Below are 23,519 nucleotides of genomic sequence, written 5' to 3' on the forward strand. Positions count from 1 at the left end.
GCAAACTCATCCTTTTTTATGGCTGCATAGTATTCCATGGTGTATATGTGCCACATTTTCTTAATCCAGTCTGTCACAGATGGACATTTGGGTTGATTCCAAGTCTTTGCTATTGTGAATAGTGCTGCAATTAACATACGTGTGCATGTGTCTTTATAGCAGCATGATTTATAATCCTTTGGGTGTATACCCAGTAGTGGGATGGCTGGGTCATATGGTACATGTAGTTTTAGATCCTTGAGGAATCGCCATACTGTTTTCCATAATGGTTGAAACCTCTTTCCTTCTTAAATTACCCAGTCTCAGTGATGTCTTTACTATCAGTGTGAGAACAGTTGAGTACACTCACATATAGTTTTAATTTTAATTTATTTTATTATGAATGAGTTTGTACATCATTTTATGAGTTTAAGAGATATCTTATTTTTTTTCTGTGAATTTTGCCTATTTTCCTGTTGAGATTTTGATCTCTTTCTAATTTATAGGAAGAGTGTGTGTGTGTGTACACAATAGAGTCTTGCTTTGTCACCCAGACTGGAGTGTACTGGCACAATCATGGCTCACTGTAGCCCTGAACTCCTGGGCTCAGATGATCCTCCCACCTCAGCCTTTCAAATAGCTGGACGACAGGCACATGCCACTAGGCTCAGCTAATTTTTTTAGTTTAATTTCTTCTAGAGATGGGGGTCTCGCTATGTTACCCAGGCTGCTCTTGAATTCCTGGTCTCAAGTAATCCTCCTGCCTCAGCCCCTTTAACATTTACCTTTTGAACATGCTTTTGTTAGTCTTGCCACATGGAAATTTCACAATAATGTCACTCCTATATGGCTTCTGGCTTTGTGTCAGACTTTTAAAAGGCTAGTCCCATTCTGAGAATATTTTTTAAAATTCTCCCATCATTTTTTCTAGTATTCTTTATAATTTCTTTATTTAATGTTTCCATTTTTTTAATCCAAATAAAATTTGAGTTAAAGTGTGAAGCCAGCAAATACTTCACTGCTGAATATTTTTTTGTATTTTAGGGGGTTTTCTAGGCCATCAATGTGAGCTTGCAAGGTAAGTTGCATGGGGCAGGCATCTTATGTATCCTGGGCACTTTGGCATCCACTGTTGTCATACAACCTCTGCAGAGTCAATACTCGATAAATATTGGTTGAATTAAAGATTAATTCAATTCTAAGGGGGACTACATAATAGAAATAACTTCTAGGTACATATATATATGTATAATCTAATCCAGCTACTTCAAAACTTTTTTAAAAACTGTGATAAAATATACAAAACATAAAATTCACCATTTCTCAACCATTTTTAAGTGTCTACACAGTTCTGCAGGGTCAAGTTGGTATATTCACATTGTTGTGCAACCAATCTCTAGAACTTCTTAATCTTCCCTCACTCTGTATCGCTAAACAAACTCCCGTTCTCCTCTTACCGTTCTCCTCTTACCGCAGCCTCTGGTAACATCATGATAACATCATGGTAGCATGGTAACATCATGCTACTTTGTGTCTATAAATTTGACTGTTCTAGACAGCATCTCTCTCTCTGTCTCGCTCTCCATCTCCCCATATATACATACACATACACACACACACTCCTCTCTCTATATATATACACACATATGTATCTCCATATATATCTGCATATATATGTATAGATATCTATAGATAGCAGACATATAGATATTAGAGATATCTAGATACATACATACATAAAATAAAGGATATGGATATATACATACACTAGATACCTGTGGAATCATCCAGTGTTTGTCTTTTTGTGACTGGCTTATTTCACTTAACACAATATCCTCAAGCCCCATCCATACTGCAGCATGTGTCAGAATCTTCTTTTACAAGGTTCAGTAAAGTTCCATTATAGTATATACCACATTTTCTTTATGAATTCATCCACAGATATACACTTAAACCGTTTCAGAATTTCTTAACCCTACACCAACTTTGTTTAGTACAAGCCTACATTTTCCACACATTAATCCCATTGTAATTATACATTAGCACAGCATTTTGGGGATATTTTCTGTTTTAATTTTTACTGTTGTGCAAAGCCAGACCGTAATTTTTTGAGCAAGACTAAAACATAATTTGATCTTGAAGATATCTCCAAACCAAGCTGGTTCTCTCTTGTAGCTCTCACAATGACAAACCCTTGTAAGATATCTTATTCCAGAGGCTATACACTAAATGGTTATAAGGGCTAGGCAGACAGAATGTGTAAGTGTGACCAGGTGTGACAGGGAATGGCATGGCATGTGGCAAGTTGAAATTAGCTTTCCTGCTTTCTACATGGGTTCAAATGTTTAAAATAAGCACAGGTCAAAGAGAACATTCTCCTGGTCAACTTGCAGTCAGTCACTTACTATTGCCATCTACTTTCTCAGCTCATAACCACTATGTACAAAGGTTTTCTGCACTTTTGCCAACAATTGTTATTTTGTCTGTTAAGCAATTTTTAAAAATTAAAATCTGTAAAATCAAATATATGTACATGAAAACCTGACAAGTTTATAAAAATCTTTAAAAATGTCTTAACAGGAGCATAATGAGGAAGGGCCTCAGAACCGTGCAGGCACAGTTGTGCACTGCATCACCAAGATATCGTTCCCAAAGTCTACTCCATCATGCCTGGCCACTCCACCCTCAACCCTCCACCCAGCAGAATATGACATATCCCTGGAAACCTAGCGGGTGCGAGCCGAGCGGTTGGCCATAAGAGCCTAGCTGAAACGAGAGAGTACTTGCTTCAGTATAACGACCCTAACCGCTGGCAGCTCATTGAAGATCCTGCCGTGATTTGTTGGACTTATGCAAGATCAGCAAATGTCTATCCTAATTTCACCCCTAAAAACTCACTCTTGGGAGCTTTGTGTGGAATTAGGCACCTCTTCTCGTATTATGTTTTCAAAACTGACAGGGATACGAAAGAAAAAATTATCCAGGAAGGAAAATTGGATCGAACATTTAACATCTCATATTAAGTCTGGCAATGATGACTATGTGTATTCTTGCTGAAATAAATTGTCTAGGCCGGGCGCGGTGGCTCAAGCCTGTAATCCCAGCACTTTGGGAGGCCGAGACGGGCGGATCACGAGGTCAGGAGATCGAGACCATCCTGGCTAACACGGTGAAACCCCGTCTCTACTAAAATACAAAACTAGCCGGGCGAGGTGGCGGGCGCCTGTAGTCCCAGCTACTCGGGAGGCTGAGGCAGGAGAATGGTGGGAACCCGGGAGGCGGAGCTTGCAGTGAGCTGAGATCTGGCCACTGCACTCCAGTCCGGGCGACAGAGCGAGACTCCGCCTCAAAAAAAAAAATAAATAAATAAATAAATAAATAAATAAATAAATAAATTGTCTATTAATCAAAACAAAGTCTCAACAGGTTAAGAATTTTAAATGTCTTTCCTGCATTCCAGAAATTATCATCAATATTCACATATGGCTCTCAAATCTAGCCAGAAGTACAAACCACTTCAAGAGGTGTTAGTGATCTTACACTGACTTGGAACATCCGATCTTTCATCAGCCTAAATCCTAGAGGCACATATTGACAATTCATGGCACTCATGTTTTCAGAAACTAACAGTATAGATGATAATTAAGACACATTTGACAAACTTGTAAGTTTCAGTCATATGATAGACCCCCTTTATCCTCAGTTTCCCTTTCTGTGGTTTTAGTTACCCATGATCTACTGTGGGTCCAATTTATTAAATGAGAAGGACAAAATTATGGACTAAGATCCTTGGATGGAACACAGCACTAAAGTCACTGACAGATTACAACCTCTACAGCCACACTTTGATGAATTAAAAAGAAAGAGACAAACTTCTAATTATGATGTTCTTCTAAAATGTTATCGTGAAAAACCTTCAACTATCCAGGATCCCCGACCATTGACATTATCTGTTCCTGACATCCAGCCATTGACACCCATGGCTTGATGATCCACGATCATCCAAAGTAGATTTCCCTCCTGAATTACTGCCAGAAGGTCATGAGTAGCCCAATGCTACATCGTAATGCTCCCATCACTAACCCCAGGTCTTACCATGTAGATATTGTATCATCTCACATCATCGCAAGAAGGGTGAGTACAGTACAATGAGATATTTTGAGAAAGAGACCATATTCGCATCACTTTTATTATAGTATATTGCTATTGTTCTATGTTATTATTGTTGTTAATATCTTACTGTACCTAATTTATAAGTTAAACTTTATCGTAAGTATAGATATCCAGAAAAAAAGAGTATATATAGGGTTTGGTAGCAGGTAAGCTTCAGGCATCCACTATCCACTGGAGGTCTTGGAACGTATCCTCTACAGATAAGGGGGAACTACTATGTTAAGCTTTTCTATGTCTTAACGTTTTTCAACAAATTCTCACAGAAATAGACTTTAGTTGGGAACAAATACTTGGTAATTTCATGTAAAGTAAAATATCATCTTTATTTTTGTTATGTCTAATATTAATCACATTTTAGAGACAACAGGCATGAGTCACAGGAACGATAATAATTTTACAAGACTATCATCTTACATGATATTCAGCCATGAGTGAGGTACCTCCAAATGCCTAAATCCTAGATGAAAATTAAGTAACATTCAAAGTCACACTGAACCTAAGGGGCCTCTAAGATACAATTTTTTAGGAAAAGATCATTGATGATTGTTTAAATGTTTTCCCTTCTACACTATCCCATCTGCTCATTGTACACTGGCTCTCTAGAGCATTTCACTAACCCCACAGCTTGAGCAAGCCCCATAAAGCAGAGATTCCCAAGCCTACAACTCCAGTGCACAGCTTTCCCTGAGCTCCCAAGCCATATATCCCTTCTACTATAGAAATACACTTACATGTCCCTAGATGAACAACTTCCAACATGTCTACAGCTGAGGTCAACCTCTCTCTCCCTCTGCCCCTGCTCTCTCCTTCACATTCCTTTATCCATCCCTCTTCCTGTATCCTCTCAGCCAGCAGGCAGATGTCTACTGGTCTGTGAGCCCCTGAGGAACAATGGTTATTTTTCATTGTCTCTGTTCCCCAGGGCACAACAGCCTGAGCAGTACCCAATCAGTGCTCACTCCAAGCTGCTGAGAAAGTGAAGATTTAAAGCCTTTCACGGAGTTAGTAGTGAAAAAAGAAAAAAACAAATTAAAACATTTTATTTCCTTTCCTCGATAAATTAATTCAAAGGTATACTGACAATATGGCCACTTACTGACCCCTGAGTTCTCACATTTTCATCTTCCTTCTGTAGGTAACTCATTTAAAACCTAGAGTGTTTCAGGTACTAGGAAAACAAGAGTAAGCTATTTAAGAGCTATAAATAACTCTTAATTTTCTCTTATAATATGTAGTGAGGCAGGAGTATCTTGTGTATACATTATACTGTTATTAACTTCTCTAGAACTCTCTATTATGTTCACCTCCTGAGCTTTTAAATATGTGGTCAGTAGATTTTGCCCATTCCAGATTTATTTTTCTGTCATGAAAAGCCACCTATTGCTGAGTCTCTAGGAACCTCTTCAAAGTGGACAACTAGATGTGTTGTTTCACCTAGTCAGGCACATGACAAATGTTTCTTGGGCAATAAAAATAGATGCCAAGCACTTTGCCAGCTGCTGGCAACACAGCATTGAGTAGGATGGACAAAGTCCTTGCCGTGGTAAAGATTAGGATCTAGCAAAGGTGACTGCAAATAAATAAGAGAAACAGAGATGTCCAAAGTGATATGGAGGAGGCAGACAGGGTAACTACACACATTCTGGAGCTGACTGCTGGACAGTGCAGCTAGACCACAGCAGCTGTATGGAAAACGGGCTCTTGGTGACCACCACTGCCACAGGAGAAGCCCCTTAATAAACATCAAATGAATGGCTAATGTAGCTGGTATCCTCATTTGCAGGAGATGAAACCAACCACTGTAGCACATATTCAGGAATCTTCCAGTATCTTCCTTTCAACAGATCACTTTCCTGGCATCTCTTTGCTAGTCTCAGCAATGGCAATTAGTTCCTCTAACTGTCCATTGAATCCTGGCCCTTTCTCTCTCATCCTGAGGTTTAGTTCCAGATGACCCTGTCCCATTCTACCATCTTCAATCTTTTGCTTTCAAAGTGAGCCTTTATTCATTTTCAAGTAAGTAGTTTCTCTTCATTAGAGCATATATATTTTTTAAAACTTTATTCTGCTTTACCCCTCTTTGACTTGCCTACTGTTGTCATTAAACTTCCAGAGAGAGTCAATTGAAAGAAAAAGACAAGACCGAAAGAAAAGAGTGCATCATCTACTGTCTTATGGGAATAGTACTGCCTAACCAAAGGACATACTCTGTAACCTCTCCATAAAGTCCCAGGCCAGAGAACATACACACACGCACACATGCCCACAATCTAGGGCCAATAAGGTGGCCTCTCTGAGTAACAGAGGAAGGAAAAAGTAAGTTTATCTGATTTAGCTGTGGAACTAGGAAGCTTGCCCTGCTGGACACATAATCAGGTGCCATGGGCTGGACCAAAGGCAGAGCAGGGCACAATGCTAAGACAGATTCTGTCGCTCAATAGCTCTGAGGCCAACGTTTTCGTCTTTGAAGCCAAGGGATATTACTACGAAACTGGCATATTTTAAGCTGTTCTCAATAAAATATCAACTTTATGCCATCAATATTCATTTCAAATGCCCATTAGCTATGAAAGAATAGCAATTAGCTAAATAACATGTATTATTAATATTAATACCAATAAGAACGGACCTTTATGGAGTACTATAATAAGGACTTTCACACATTATTCTACTGAATCCCCACAATAAGCCTCTCATGAGTTGTCATCATTCCCATTTTATAGAAGATGAAACTAAAGTTTGAATGAGCTGAATCACACACCTACCTGCCAGGTGGCTAAGTACCAGTAGTGCTACAGAAAAAATACAGATTACCATCCATCATAAAGTGTATGTGTCCACATGCAATACACATGCACACACATACCAAAATACATTCAAAGACACATCATAAACTCCTCTTTTAAAACATCAGGGAAATATTTTTCTTCATCATAAACAGCTGGAAGAAAAAATTAGAAAACAATAAATAATCCTGTTTCCTGGTAATCACAAACACTAGAGGCAATTAAGCAAGTTCTCAAATGTTTTCTGAAACAAGTCAGACACACCATCCCCCAATGGCTTATATACCTGGCTTTTCAAAGGCCCAACGAAGCCTAGATTTTCTGCCATCCGCTGAGCTTGGCTGTCCTTTATTCCTTCAAAATGTCAATTTGCTCCTAGTAAAATAAATCAAATAAACAAAATTCAGACAGTCAACTGAGAAGATTTACAACCTCAAAAGAAAATGCTTCGTATTTATTTGCAAATGAGTAATTAAAGTGTGGCACCTATCCAGAGATCTCTGAGCAGGGCTACCGCAGATGCCTGTAGGGTATGTTTTAATTAGCAGACCATCTATAAAACAGCTCTTCCAAAAACTATATAATTCTTCATGGTGGCATGCTGACAAGAAACTCTGATGCCAGTTTTCACTTTTAATTACTATACAGATGGCATTGACGAATATTTAGTCAGTTAATTTTTATGACATCTTTTGGAAGACCTCCAAAGTGAGGTTTTCCTGCCTACTATTAGTTAAGTTTAAAGCCTGTCATAGATAGGTTAAATATTACTTTATGATTTAAGCACTCTATTGATGATAATGATTACTGATACCTTAGCTCTACAAAATGCTATTGTCTCAAAGACACCAAGCACTGTCATTATACATTATTTCATGCATCCTCTTAACAAATGGAATGGCCTGCTTTAAATAATGTGAACTTTGAAAACAGCTAGGTGTTATTGGTAAGTCTGCATGTAAAGTCTCAATTCAGTTTCCAAGGTAATTAACTTAAATATATAACATTAGTGAAAATATTTTAAAAGCAATCACAAAAGTATGAGTACAGTAGGTCTTCAAATAACATTACTTCATTCAAGGTCGTTTTGTTATAAGGTTGAGAAAAAAAACAAATCAATTCCCAGCCAAGGCCACTGTCTGTGTGGAGTCTACAAATTCCCCTCTTGTCTGAGTAGGTTTTCTCTGGGTCCCCCGGTTTTCTCCCACATGCCAAATCTGTACATGTTAGGTCAACCGGTTTGTATACACAGTCCCAGTCTGAGTGGGTGTGGGTGTGATGCGGGTGCGGGTGTGGTGTGTGAGTGTGCTCTGCAATGGGATGGTGTCCCATCCACAGTGGGTTCTTTCCTTGCATCCTGTGCTCTAGCCATCAGAGATCCTGAGCTGGAATAACTGGATAAATAATTACCTTACTTGTTTTTATGAAATCTTTCTGAAATGTATACATAGTTCCTATTTATTTTAAAGTGTAACATTAGAAGAGTGTTGGTCTTTATTTAGGAGTTGCGTGATGTTTTTGTGAGCAGAAATATGCCATAGGAACTTAACTCTTGTTTGTATCAATTAGCCTATGTATGGTAACATTGGTTTCCTTATACATCGTTTCCATTCAAGTTGAAGTTTCCAAGAACCTGTTGAGGATGCTAAGTGGGTGTTTATTGTACATTATTCAGACAAAGAGATTTAAGAAATAAAATCTCCCCTTTTCAAAGGGAAACAAAAAATCATTTTCTAAAAGAAATAATGAATGTTTCTGGTGGAAAATTTTAATGCAATTTTGACCCCAAGAACCCAGATTAAAACTTGAATTTTAGTTCTGAAAACTTATGTTTTCTCCTTATAGCTGAGGTAGGTTAAGAAGCACTTAATACATATCACCTCATTTAATCCTTATAATCCCACAGGGTAGAAATCACCCCATGTTCATTTTACTGATTTAAAAATGAGGTTTCGAGACTTCGAGAAACTTGTGCTCTGATTAAATCTGATCTCACATCTCTGACTTGAAACTAATCTTAATATCAATAAATGAGTCAAGATTTCAAGGATTGAAAAAAACTGACAGAATCTGGACTTCATAAAGATTCTAGTTTACATCAACAGTACTGAGAGATCTCAAGGCAGTTTCTAGTACATCTACTAAAAGAGAACTCATTCATCGCCTAGGAGAGAATTTCTAGATCATATATAATATTAAATGAAAGAGAGTTAACCATGAGAAATGAAAATATAGCAGTTCTCTCCCATTGGTTAATTCTTGAGGAAGACTGGATGGAAAGGAATCAGAGAGGAAGAAAAGGCAGGAAGAAGGAAAGAAGGAAGGGTGGGAAAAGCAAAGATAAAAAGTCCTTGAACACTAAATACCTTGATTCCACCCAACTTTCAAGTGGATACCTAGAAAGAAAAAGGGCTCAATATCTTCATACCTTAAATTGTAGAAACAGATTTATTGCTCCTGGCCCTAGACTCCACATTAAATATTTAACATCTTCTACAATAACAATCAATTAATAGCGGGTAGCCAGGAATTTAAACATACCTTAAAAATGAGCTCTGGGTTTGAAGCAGCCACCTCTTCAATGTCGACGCCCCCCTGAGGGCTGCCCACCAGCACGGGGCCATTGCAGGACCGGTCCATCAGAATTGCCAGGTAAGTTTCTCTGGAAATGTCTAAGGCTTCAGCAACCATCACCTACCACATTAGTGGGAAAGTCAAATTAATTCAGCATTAAGCTGATTTCTACTTGGAAATCTATACAAACTTGCTACACCAATCAAACGGCTTCATTTTCAGGCTCTTAAAGCCCAGTGAGTGAGTTTGCAGAGCTTTGAGTTCTGCTCTCATGGTGCACACAATGCCCATTTTCACCTCCTTAATTGATCCTGTTAACCTGTTCAAGTGACACGTATTTGGTTTGCCTCAAGGAACCTTCCCACTTTAATCTTCTTTTTTTCCTTCCTCAAGAAACTGTGTCACTTAAGAAATACTCTAGAGAAGTGGCTGTTATTTTAATTTGAGATATTAACAGTACATCATATATATTGACAATATAATAATAATATATACAACTAATAATAATAATATTATAAAAGTTATATATACAATATTACTACACTGACTTTTCTCAGATTTCTCTGGTGGAAAACCAAGTATTATGGCCACAGACGGATTCTTTTACAGTATGTCTGATGCTTCATAGGTTTGTATATTTCTGTCTCTTTGATTACTATATTTTATCTTGTTTTATACTTTCTTTTAATTTACAAACAGAATATTTACTTGTTCAAAAATAATGGAAACAACACCAAAAATATATAAACGAGAAAGTGAAAGCAGCCCCCTGCCGCATAGCTCTACCTCAAACAAACCCCTCGGGCCCCAGAAGTCAGCACAGATATGAGCCTAGCAGGAACCTTTGTGATAACTAGAAAAAGGCACCCCTTCCTCTGGGAGTATGTGGTCACTTGCCAGGACCATGACTGGGCAAGGGACAAGTGGGATGGAAGAATGTCATTCAATTCCACGAGTGAGTGGGGACTCACTCCCTCAGCCAGGTGTCCTTTTGCTCTGTAGGACTTGAACTGCATGTTACAGCCCCACTGGGAAAACCACTGCTAACATTCTAGTCCTTTTCTACGTATCTGCAAGTGTTGCAATAATGGAATCATCAGGAAGCATATTATACACACTAGGATGCCTTTCTTTTTTTAAATCTCTCTCTTTTTTTTTTTTTTTTTTTTTTAAGACAGAGTCTCATTCAGTAACCCAGGCTGTAGCGCAGTGGCATGATCTCAGCTCACTACAACCTCCGCCTCCCTGCAACCTCTGCCTCCCATGTTCAAGCGATTCTCATGCCTCAGCCTCCCGAGTAGCTCGGCTTACAGGTACCTGCCACCATGCTTGGCTAATTTTTGTATTTTTAGCTGAGACGGGGATTCACCATGTTGGCCAGGCTGGTCTTGAACTGTTGACCTCAAGTGATCTACCTGCCTCGGCCTCCCAAACTGCTGGGATTATAGACATAAGCCACCACGCCTAGCCTCTTTTTTAAAATCTTAATACTACAACTTAAATATCTTGCTAAGGTCTTCTCTCTTCATTGTGATTACATGGTACTTATATGACAATATTTATTTAACCATGTTCCTGCTTTTATTTGTTTTTATTATTATTATTATTTTGAGACAGTCTTGCTGTGTTGCTCTCAGGCTGGAGTGCAATGGCACAACCATGGCTCACTGGAGCCTTGACCTCCCAGACGCAAACGATTCTCTCACCTCAGCCTCCTGAGTAGCCGAAACTACAGGCATCGTGCCTCCATACCCACCTAATTTTTGCTTTACTTTTTGTAGAGATGGGGTCTCACTATGTTGCCCAGGCTGGTCTCAAACTCCTGGATTCAAGCAATGCACTCACCTCGGCCTCCCAAAGTGTTGGGATTACAGGCACGAGTCATGGTTCCTGGCCTGCTGATAGACATTTACATGAACTTCAATTTTCCTAAAATGCTACTTTCCTAAAATGTGAGTATTTTTGTACATATATCTTTATTCATTACTTTTAGTATCCCTGTAGATAAGTACCCTAAAAGTGAAATGTCTAAGTTTTAAACTGTGAATATTTAAAATTTTGATAAGTACTGTCCAAGTGCTTGAGAGAGGTTGTTCCAACTTATACACCTAAAGAGAACAGTGAAAGATGTCTTGGGTGTTTAAAGAATATAAAAACAATCCCATAAATAATCAGTAATAGATGTGAAAACAATGAAAGCAGTTACACTGCTTTTCTTTTTTTTTGAGACAGAGTGTCGCTCTGTCGCCCAGGCTGGAGTGCAGTGACGCGATCTCAGTTCACTGCAAGCTCTGCTTCCCGGGTCCACACCATTCTCCTGCCTCAGCCTCCCGAGTAGCTGGGACTACAGGCGCCCGCCACCATGCCCAGCTAATTTTCTGTATTTTTAGTAGAGACGGGGTTTCACCATGGTCTCAATCTCCTGACCTCGTGATCCGTCCACCTGGGCCTCCAAAGTGCTCGGATTACAGGCGTTAGCCACCGCACCTGGCCACACTGCTTTTCTTACAAGTAGTTTAGTGATGGGTTCCACAAAAAAAGTTACAGATTAAGGATTAAGTAGCATTAGATTTTAACTACTCAGATACCACAAAAATACTTCAGTTTTAGGTCACATGAAATGGGATAAATATATGATGATCTAAAAAGCTATAATGGAATGAATACAGAACTCCTCTTTTCAAACTTTTTTTGAATTTATCATTAGTTAAAATAAAACATACAGGTCCTCCTACTGATTTATCAGAAATGGAAGTTCATAAGTATATAAAAACTATTTCTCAGCACACAGTGTTAGAATTAGCACAGAACCATTCTGATTTAAAGTTGATTTTTCTCACCAACAATGAAGGTCAAACCATCAGTCAGTACTTAATTCTCTCAGCCTTCAGGCTGCCTGAAACCGTCAATTCTTTCAGAATTTCTGATTGAGGAGCAGGACAATATTTGAAGCAAAAATACTTAGCCCTATTCTTTCCTTATAAAATACAATAACAACTTGTCATTTATAGAAATAACAAAGTTTACCTTTCTAAGCATCAACATTCATACAAACATTTTAAGAAATTAAGATAGTCATTTCTTCTAAAACTTTCTCTAGAAGAGAAAGCTGTTTTAAGAAATTTGGCACAAAATACAAAATGAGGAATGTGTTTGGTATATGCTTTCAGGTCTACTGGCATAACACTGTTCATTTTCTAATACAGAGTTAGTTTAGTGAATAATACTTAATGACTTTCAGTAGTTATTCTTAGAGGCAACACAAAATTATAATTTTTTAGGATAAGTGTCATTCAAGAGTCCTATTCTTAATCTTCAAAAATGTTGACAGATGTGCTCTGTATTCCACCAAATTTCTATTTGTGAAGCCCAGATGCTGTCTGAAACAGCTCTTGCTTCATAGGAGTAATGTATGACTCTTTAAGACAATGTCACCAGGAAAATGATAATTATCAAGAGATAATTCAAGAAATTTTACACAACAAAGACCAGTTTGTTGACATCGTCATGCCTTCCAAATGACTGAGGATGACAGAGTATTTTAGGAAGTGTTGTAGAGAAATCTAAACGGAATCCACAAACACTCATCCCTGAGCAACTCCATTAGATACATTTCAAAAGAGCTTCACCTGTGAGTTACACAAAGACTATGTTGACACGTCCTCTTTGTGGAGTCCACCAGTATAGAAAGCTTTTTAACTTTCTTTGACCTATCTACCACTGAATCTGTTTTCTTAAAAATATCATGCTACTTGAATTGTGGTCAGGAGATGAGTGCTAGCGCACAAACTATTTGTAACACACCCATGAACAGAGAAGATTAAAAGTACATTCTTGAATTTTAAATTCATTACAGAGCAGTAACCACTATTTGTACTGAATCCTGGACCACGTGATGAGTAGCACTGTCTCATGGGCCCTAGTACTAGCCCCAGGAACACATAACGCATTGGCACAGACTTAGAAAACAAATATCTGATGTGTATAAATGTGTGTATGTGTTTAATAGCTTCTCAAATAAATTTAGAATCAAAAACTTCTATAATCTGGGGACTTCTACTTTTGAGAAAATGGAGTAGACATATTTTTCCCTATTCTTCCTGCTAAGTACAAATAAAAACCTTGGACATATATATACATAAAACTTAAGGTGACTCTGAAAGTTATAGAGAAGAAGGGAGACTAGCTAGGGAGCTTAAAGTCCAAGGAAGCGCATAGTAGTGAGTCTCCTGTGTTTTCTTTGGCCTCATAAATCTTAGGCAGGGTGCTGGGTGCTAGAGAAGCCAGCAACCCAAAAACATTAACAGACACAGACAAAGAAATCTCCAGGCTCACATGGTTTCACTAGGGAAGTTCACTAAGCATTTAACAAGAAATCAACACCAACTAACAATGAGTATGTTGGACACTGAAATTAAGAATCCAGTGCCACTTGTAATTGCTGTAAAAGAGAACAATGTATGTGTAAATCTAACAAAACATATACCAAACGTATATGCTGAAAACAATACAACACTGATGAAATAAATCAAAGGAGGCCTAAAAAAAGGAGAGACATATCATATACATGGGTTGTAAGACTTAATATAACAAAAAATCAATTCCCTCCAAATTCATATACAGGTTTAGTAAGATTCCTATCAAAATCTCCGCAGGATTTTTTCATAAAGACAAAATTGTTCTAGATTGTACATAAAAAGGCATAGGAACTAGAATGGGTAAAACTGTTTTGGAAAAGAAGAATAAAGCAAGAAGAGTTATTCTACTCAATTTCAGAACTTACATAAATATAGTAATTAAGATTCTGTGTTGTTGGTGGAGGGACAGACACAAAGATCAATGGAACAAAATAGAAAACCCCAAAACAGACTCAAAGAAATATGCCTAGCTGAATTTTGACAAAGATGTAAAAGCAATTCAATGGAGAAAAGATAAGCCTTTTCAAAAAATGGTGCAGGAGCAATCGAATATCACATCCCCCTTACCCCTTAAAAAATAACCTTGACCTAAGTCTCACAATTTATTCAAAAGTTAGCTCAAAATGGATCACAAACCTAAATATAAAACAGAAAACTATAAAACATCTAGAAAAAAATATGAGAAAATTTTTATTACATAAGGCAAGGTAAAGAGGACTTAGACCTGATACTAAAAATGTATAATCCATAAAGGAAATACTGATGTATTGAACTTCATCAAAATCAAACACTTTTGCCCTGCAAATGACCCTGTTGAAAAAATGAATATATATTGTTTTGCAGTTCTGGAGGCTGGGAAGTCCAAGATCAGTGCACTGCCATTTGGTGACACGGCCTTTCTTGCTTCATCCTCACATGGCAGAAAGTGGAAATGCAAAACAGGTCTAAGCTAGTTCCCTTCAGCCCTTTCATAAGGCACTACCAGGGATGTCCAATATTTTGGCTTCCCTGGGCCACACTGGAATAAGAAGGATTGTCTTGGGCCGCACATAAAATACACTAACGATAGCTGAGCTAAGAAACTAAAATTGAAAAAAATCTCATAATGTTTAAGAAAAGTTACAGATTCGTCTCGGACCACTTTCAAAGCCATCCTGGGATGCATGTGGCCTGTGGGTTGGACAAGCTTGCACTAATCCATTCATGAGAGCAGAGCCTTCATGACTAATCACTTCCCAAAAGGCTCTACCTCTTAATGCCACCACAATGGGGATTAAATTTCAACACGCATTTTGGAGGGAACATTCAGACTATAGCATCCATGAACAGACAATTCACCAATGACAATCTACAGATGGCGAATAAGCACATGAAAAGATGTTCAACATCTCTAACCATTAGGGAAATGCAAATTAAAATCACAACGAAATATCACTACACACCCATAAGAATAGCTAAAATAATACCACCACCACCAAATACGGGCTAGAATGTGGAGAACCCTGATCACTTACACATTGCTGATGGCAATGCAAAATGGAACAGCCATGCTGGAAAACATTCGTTAGTTTCTTAAGAAAACTAATCATACAACTTCCATACAGCCCAACAATTATCCCCCAAAATGAACATTTATATTTATACCAAAAACATGCTCATGAATGTCCAGAGTGGCTTTATTTGTAATAACCAAAAACGAACCAACCCAGATGTCTTTCAACAGATGATGGTTAAAAAAACTGTGGTAGGTACATCCATATCATAGATTGCTACATAGCAAGGAAAAGGACTGTAATGGGATTATTACACATTGGATGCCTGTATCAAAACATCTCATGTATCTTGTAAATATATACACCTACTATGTACCCACAAAAATTAACAAAAGAAAATGGAACTAAATACTGATAAATACAACAACTTAAGAGTTTTCCACAAAACTCTCCCTGAAAAGTAAAAACAGGATGTTACCACTGCACTGTCCTGCAGCATGGTGCACTGGTAGAGACCACTGATCTGTGATGCTATGTTAATGGAGCAGACAGCTGTCATCCCAAAAGGCGGGACCCTAATTTGCTGTTAGGACACGACCTTCTAACCATGGATGCTTTTCAGGGCTGACACATGTGATCTGTGTAGTTGTATAGGGATTTAACGTTTAGCAATGGCTGTCTTGAAATTTTAACACGAGTCCCCTGCCTTTTTATTTTGCACTGGATTCTGCAACCCAGATAGCTAGTTCTAGTGTCTGGATACACAAAAGGGATGGTGAAAGGTAGACTGGCAGGAGGGAGAGTTAGGTTCTGCTCTCAGCTCTACCACTCACAATTTCATGATTGAGGCAGGCCACTTTCCTGTGGGCTTTATTTTCTATGTGTGGATGAGGGGTGTGTGTCCACATGCTATACATACTTGGGTGCTTCAGCTGATCTTCCTAATGAAATATAGTCCCAGCAATAAAAATGGCTCAAAATTGTAGTCATCCCAAAATAAGGAATGGGGCATTTAGAAAAACAACCACAATAGGTAATTCTGACAGACACACCTGGAGTTGAGGGCCACTGTGTGGGAGCAGCGAATGTCCCTCATTGAGTATAAGGCTGTCATAGCAAGCACTTCTCAACTAAACAGAATACATCTGTGTTCTCAGAGGGACAGCCATTGCTTGGTCACTCACCCTCACCCACTTTTGCTAAATGCTAATGATAATAAATAATATTACTATCATAGAGCCCTTTTTATTTCTTTTCAAAGACATACCACTTACTAAACAGATTAGATGAGCTTTAAAAAATAAAATGGCACATTGCCAAAGAGCAGTATTTCATTAGATTCTGTCAAAAACTAAAGGATGGTTTTCTTTTCTATTTTTTAACACATACATAGAAAATGACCCAAAGCATCCATATTACCTTGTTAACTTTCACACCTTCTTTTGGAGTTTGTTTTGTCGCTAGATTGTACCCAATCATCTGTTTAGCCAACTGTCCCACAACATTTGGGCTAAGAGAAAGAGAAAACAAGCAGAAAATGAATGTTTATTGAAAATCATTTTAAAGCAGAGTCCTTACACAGAGTCTCATGTCTACACTGCAAAGGGTTCACCTTCACCCTCACAAAATCCATGGGTCTTTCTGCTTATGTGCTGCGTGTTTAGCACTGTACTAGAGGTTCACTGAGAGCAAAATAAAAATGAGTTCATGAATGAATAAATAAAACAAAAGATGCTTTGTGACCTCTTCACCCAAAAAAGTTACAGTCATAGTAAAGAGATAATGCTAAAATGCATACCAGAATCAGATAAGAGTTGACTGAAGATCCGGCAGCGGAAAACTAGGGAGATATTGAACAATGAGAGGGATAGGAAGAGGGTAAAGATCAAAGTAAATAGTAAAAAGGTGTGTGACAGGAACAGGGAGGAGAGGAAAGTGTTCAGTGCTACGAGACACAGTAGATGAAGGTGAAAAGACAGGCTCAAATAAAGGAAAGCTTGGACTATCAGAAGGGAGGTACCCCAGATGCCACTGGTAATGGGGAGTCACTGCAGGTTCTTGAATAGGAGTGACATTATGGAAGTAGCATTTCAGTTGGAAGTGGTATCATTTCCAACATTTATGATGAATCATTGATTGTCTAGGAGAGAAGGACTGTCAAGTTTTCACCAATTAGTAAGAATAATCATTTTATGGGAGCAGAAGGGAAACTAGGCTACTGCCAGAGCCCTCTACCTATGATTTCAGTTTCTTCTAGTTGCTTTGGCCCGCTCCTACCCCACCACAAGCATTCTCAGTGTGCCTTTCAATCTTGAGCAAGATCTTCCATAACTGCTTGGCCGAAAGACAAGGAATAACAACCTCCAGACTTACTCTTTTGTTAAATGAACACCTCCTTTCAAACCACTATTGAAGACACCTTTTCCTCTTCCTCCAGCTAAGATCTGGGCTTTTAAAACAATTTCTTTTGCATCTGAAAAGAAAATCCAGAGTTGGTAACTGATTTTAAATTTTGTTTGTTTTTTAAGCAACAAGGAAAGCAATAATGGCACATAACTTCCAAGTAACTGGTAAAAGCTCTCTCAAACTAACTTTGAAAATAAATGCAATGAAGAACTTAAAAAAAAAAAAATCAATGTGCCTAATACAGAGCTTGTTTACTGAGGATATTCAAATGCTTCCTACCAGTTTAATCATCTAATACTTGACCTTCCCAAGGGAAAGCAAGGCATGTGTTCCCTTGCTCTTTTGAGTGTGTCAGAAGCAGCTAAATAAATCCTGGAAGGAGGTATTAATTTTACTGTGCAATGGCACTCCCATATGGCAGAGGCACCAGTCTGCCAGTAAGAGGAGCTAACCATCAGAGATGTCAAAGGGAAGACTGGATTGTGTGGGGGAAGGTTTAAAGACAAGACACAAAGGTCAGAGTTAATAACTGCATTATTGGAAACCAACAGCTTTCTGAGCAGTTGTTCTATATATTGATAGGGTTGGGCCAGGGAGGAGGCAATGGATTAAAACTAAAAGCAAGCAGTATTTTAAAATTATTGGCAAGGTAACAAAATATCCTGGGGCAAAGTAGTTGTGGAATCTTTGTTTCTCTTCACACTCCAGGAATGAAAGAACTCTCTAATCTTGACTTTTTAGATGAGAGTTATTAACACAAGTATGTTCCCTTGCAGGGAAGCTGGGTGCGTGAAGTAGCCCAGTGACAAATGGGGTCTTTAGCAAACAGGGTAGCTCCCCTCCCCAACTACCAAAAAAAAAAAAAAGCCTCCAAATCAAATATGTTTAATAAACCAAATAGCACACATCTGCAGACCACAGCTGATACTGACATCCTCTGTTTGTGAGTCATCTTTATTTAAAATCAGAGAACCCAATCGATCCTCTATAAGGCCGTGAGAGTATTCTGGTTCAGTATACCAGATTTAGAATCTGCAAACCCAGGTTTCAATCTGGACTTCATCCCTCACCCAGCTGTGTGACATGAGGCAAGTTACTTAATGTCTCTGAAACTCGGTTTATTCAACTGTGAAATGATGATGAGGGTTGTTTTAAAAATTAAATGAACACACATGAATGCTTTATCCCAGAGCCTGAAAACTCATGATTAATTAAAAACTATTGCCTCGACCAGTTAGTTCATTCATTACCTTTGTATATTGTAAAGAATGAAAGGGATCATTACAGAGATAGCTAAACCAAAAAACTAACATTTTGTTGGTATCTGCCACTGCTCAATGAAGCAAGCGCTCCATTAAGTTTGGTTATTTCAGCTATTACTGTCACTGTCATCATCACTGTTACTCACAAGCAAGCAGGTAAAGGTTCAAATGGAAAGAGCTGTGAAAGGTTTTATCATGAAGGCAATAGGGAGCTACAGAAGTATTTTACAGAAGGCATTCGGCCAGCTGATGTCACACCATTGAGGCTCCTTCACTGTCTTTATTGGTTAGTCTTCTTGTCTCCTATATTTGCTTACACTCAGAAAGCTGAAGCCCACCTTTTTCTCAGAAGCAAACACAGTTTTTTCTTAGAATGCTGTCCTGTGTACCCTCTGGCAATAATTTCTGCCCTAGATACGAACCATCACAACATCGGTCAAGCCCTGTCTTAAAATAAACTGGTTTCCCTCAAGCTGAGTAGAAGACAAATTAATTGTCAGAAACTTACAAGGAAAGCAACCAAGTAAAATGAATGCACTGCATATTTAGCATACTGTAAGAACAGTAGTAAGAGCAAGGATATCGGAGTTAAACAGACCTGGCTACAATCTCCAACTCCACCTGTCACTTTCTTTGCAGAGAAGAAACAACTGAGATTCAGAAAGGTAAAAGTAGCATGCCCCTCTGTAAAGCAGTCATATTAAAGGAGTCTACAGTGTAAGGATGATGTGAAGAATAAATGAAATATAGTAAAGTGCCTGGCACACTTTTTTAAGTCAAAATATGACAGCTATCATCATTATAATAATTTTCAGCAATTAAGAAAAAATGGCACACAGGAAGACATTTCCTATTTTCTTTGGAAGACATCAACTGGAAAATACTTTTGCTGTCTACTCAACTTTTTAATTGTGATCACTTCAAATTCTTTAAAATAACTGGCATTCCATTGCCATTATCATTTTTCATATCCTTGTCATCCCAAAGAGATGCCTTCCTCTCTGAGCTTTCCAGCAGCAAAACCTGAAAGCCAGAGAGAATACCTAATTGGGCATTGTTAATTGGCACTACATAGGCTTGATTAGATCAGCTTTAGTCATGAACCATCAAGACACAGAAACAGTTGTATCCTCAATGAAATGCTGTCAATTAAACGTGTCGCTATTTGACCTCCAGCCAAAAGCATTTCATGCAAAACAGTTGGTAGACCAAGCAACCAGTTCAGAGACTCTGAAACCATAGATCAGGACAAATAGAAAAAGACAACAACCTATGCACATCTGCAACATACACCCCAGGCCAAAAATGAGTTCACTAAAATCATCTCTTCTGATTAAATCTCAAGTGCTAAATCAATATAGTAAGTCAGCAAGTCAGCAGTCCAAAGTAAAGCAAGTTTTCTCATCTTGAGAAAACTCTCATGAAGTAATTTAATTCAATGCTTATTTACTCAAGGTGCTGAAAATTAAGTAAAATAACTAAATCCCACTCAACAGTAACTCGTCTCTTCATTCAGTATTTACCAAATTGATTCACATGTACTAAATGTCACTGTGTCTATTTATTTAAAGATCTGATCTCTCCCAAAGCTCAAATTTCTTTTTTTTTTTTTTGACATTGCCTCTTGCCCCAATCCTAAACAGTATTAGAAAAGAAAAAAAATTCCAATACACGAAATGCAATTTTGTCTGAATAAGATGATTTAACCATCCTTTAGAAAAACAAGCTAACAGGACAGAGGAAAATAACCCCAATAGGTATTGGGGTTTTTTTCGGTTTTTTTCTTTTTTCTTTTTTTAGACAGAGTCTCACTTTGTCACCCAGACTGGAGTGCAGTGGTGTGATCTTGGCTCACTGCAACATCTTCCTCCCAGGTTCAAGCGATTTTCCTGCCTCAGCCTCCCGAGTAGCTGGGATTACAGGCACGTGCCACCATGCCCAGCTAATTTTTTGTATTTTTAGCAGAGACAAGGCTTCCCATATTGCTCCAGCTGGTCTCAAACTCCTGAGCTCAGGCAATCTGCCCATCTCAGTCTCCCAAAGTGCGAGGATTACAGGCATAAAATAGATTTTATATAGAAGTGGACTGCAACCTAGACGTTGATAATTATATTATTGGACTCTGAGTTGGTATAACTCGGGTCTGGATAACTCCAAAGTCTTTGCTCTTAATTGCTATTTTTATATGCAGCAGCCTAAGTATGCAATGTCTTCACTCAATTTTGTTCATTTCCTAGTGAGTTTCTGAAAATAACCAGTACTCATGGCTAGGTTTTCACTCAGTTTAATGGGAACCAGTTTATTAGAATTTACATATATTTTCGTAGAAAACACTGTAAGACGTACCTGACAAACTTATAAACATGTAAGACTCTCAAACACAATATCACTTAAGAGAATGATATTTAGAGCCATTTAAAAAGTCTAAGTAAAACCTCACTCTGTGTTTTTTTTTACTTTATTGGCTGAATTATAACAATGCTTTTGCAAATGTTTTCTTTTCATTCTTTACCACAAGTGTTATTCTAATTATAATACAGTTTTATACCAATTTTTATAGATCCCCAATAGTCACATGCTGGATAATAAACATTCTTGGAAGCAGCGGATCTAAAGGGAAAAAATCAATTCATTAAGAAAAGCATAATCTAAATAGAATACACATTTTTAATTAAGCAAGCTTTGTAAAATGTGGTTCACTTACTTTTCTTAGAGATGGCTTTCTGAAAACATATTTACACAAAGTAATGTTCACAAGACATATTTCAGAGCCATAACAGGAATCATAGTAAATGCCTGAAATGTTAATCAAATATATTTACAAAAGCAAGTTATTTTCAACTACTTTTTAAAAACAGTTCAGTGATGAATCAACTATTTGTGTTACTGAGCTGGTTTTTATTCAGCATTGCTCTTTTCTAAAATATAATGCTTTCCTAAATGCTAAATGTATCACTGATACTGCAATGAGATGACTACTACAACGATCATCTATTTGGAGTCAATAATGTTGGACTTGTTGTGGAAACTGATTGCCATGTTTCACTGACTGGAGCAAAACTGGAATATCCCAGTTCTCAGCACAATTGTATTGTGTAACACATAGCATGGCAATCGCCTTTCATGAGATTTGATAGAATTCCTAATTGAGAAAGTTAAATTGTATTGCAGAATTTCAGACTTACCTATTACCAGAAGGCAAGGAGAAGGGAAAGTGAAAGGCAAGAGAAGAGTCGAAAGATACTAGGTAAAGACGAACTTTAATAAAGAATATACAATTACATAGAGATAAGCTAGAGGCCTCGGTGCCAAATTCCTGAAGGAAATGAGCTCACTTCTATGTTTGCATTATGACTTCAAAACCCAAACATAAAAATAGAGAGTTACCAATCTTCAATCATTACTATAATATCACATATAGACTGACACATATTTCCTCAAGTTGCAACTGGGTTGGTGGGAATAAGATGATACTGTGATAATTCTCCATATGTCCAAAGGCATCTTTGAGACTGAAATAATTATTTCAGTTTTCAACATGTCTGACATGGACTTTTCAAATTTGGGAGAGAATTTCAAACACACAGCACATTAGAATAAACCACTTCACCGCTGGTCACATCACTTGACTGAATGAAACTGGAGATATGCGGCTTCCCAGTAGACTGCTGCCCATCAGAGATTTGAATCGTATATGTCTAAAACAGCCACTTTCAAATATAAGTAAAAGACAGAAATAGAACCATCTCCAGGACAAGGATTTTGTGATACAAATAGGAAGTTATCCAGGGAGATATTATTTCAAATCAAGAAATCCTTAACTGATAAGGCTTTCATGTAAGTTTTAAATCTAAAATTTCCTTTTGAATATGATTCCATATTATGAAAAAAAATCCTTTATTTGGATACTGTGGGGCATGATAATGCCATTTTAAGAGTTTGAGTCTTTAAAATGGTAATATCTTAACACAAAACATATTAATGCTTTCGATGGAATAATTTTAATTTTAGTCCCTACAAAAATTCCTGAAGTTTATTAAATCATTGTTTTTTCATATTTGCCATACTCTTTAAAATATTGTATATTTATTACTGTATTATAGGCCACATTAAAATCTGTAATATAAATTAGGCTACTCTTCTGATCTTGTCACTAATCTTACTTATTGCTTTCATAACCGTTAATATACATTTTGTTGGTGATAAAATTTTTAAAGGTAGATAAAAATTACCTCTAGAAAAACCCAATTCAATTGTAATATCTTACTATTTCTTCTCAGTAAAAGATACAGTCTTGCTCTTTTCATGTAGTTTAATACTAGTAAGCCAATCTTACACTGTGTCAATTATATTAAAAGATATATTTCTACACAAAAGCCTTAGGACAGAACTCCCTAACACTGATGGCAAAAAAAAAAAAAAAAAAAA

At 37.6% G+C, this 23,519-nt stretch overlaps 1 protein-coding gene and 1 pseudogene across 1 annotated transcript in view; one reads left to right on the top strand and one right to left on the bottom strand.

Moving 5' to 3' along the window:
• SUCLG2 (succinate-CoA ligase GDP-forming subunit beta) overlaps positions 1-23,519 on the bottom strand; it is a 188,669-nt gene that overhangs the window by 18,835 nt on the left and 146,315 nt on the right. The window contains 5 exon segments of the mRNA XM_017859391.1: positions 7,225-7,301; positions 7,304-7,313; positions 9,480-9,632; positions 16,843-16,933; positions 17,797-17,896. Coding sequence (XP_017714880.1) covers positions 7,225-7,301; positions 7,304-7,313; positions 9,480-9,632; positions 16,843-16,933; positions 17,797-17,896 — 431 coding nt within the window.
• LOC108520108 (NADH dehydrogenase [ubiquinone] 1 beta subcomplex subunit 4 pseudogene) lies at positions 2,209-3,002 on the top strand (annotated as a pseudogene).

Source organism: Rhinopithecus bieti, unplaced genomic scaffold (genome assembly GCF_001698545.2).
Source record: "Rhinopithecus bieti isolate Rb0 unplaced genomic scaffold, ASM169854v2 scaffold_47418, whole genome shotgun sequence".
NCBI classification, from domain to species: Eukaryota; Metazoa; Chordata; class Mammalia; order Primates; family Cercopithecidae; genus Rhinopithecus; species Rhinopithecus bieti.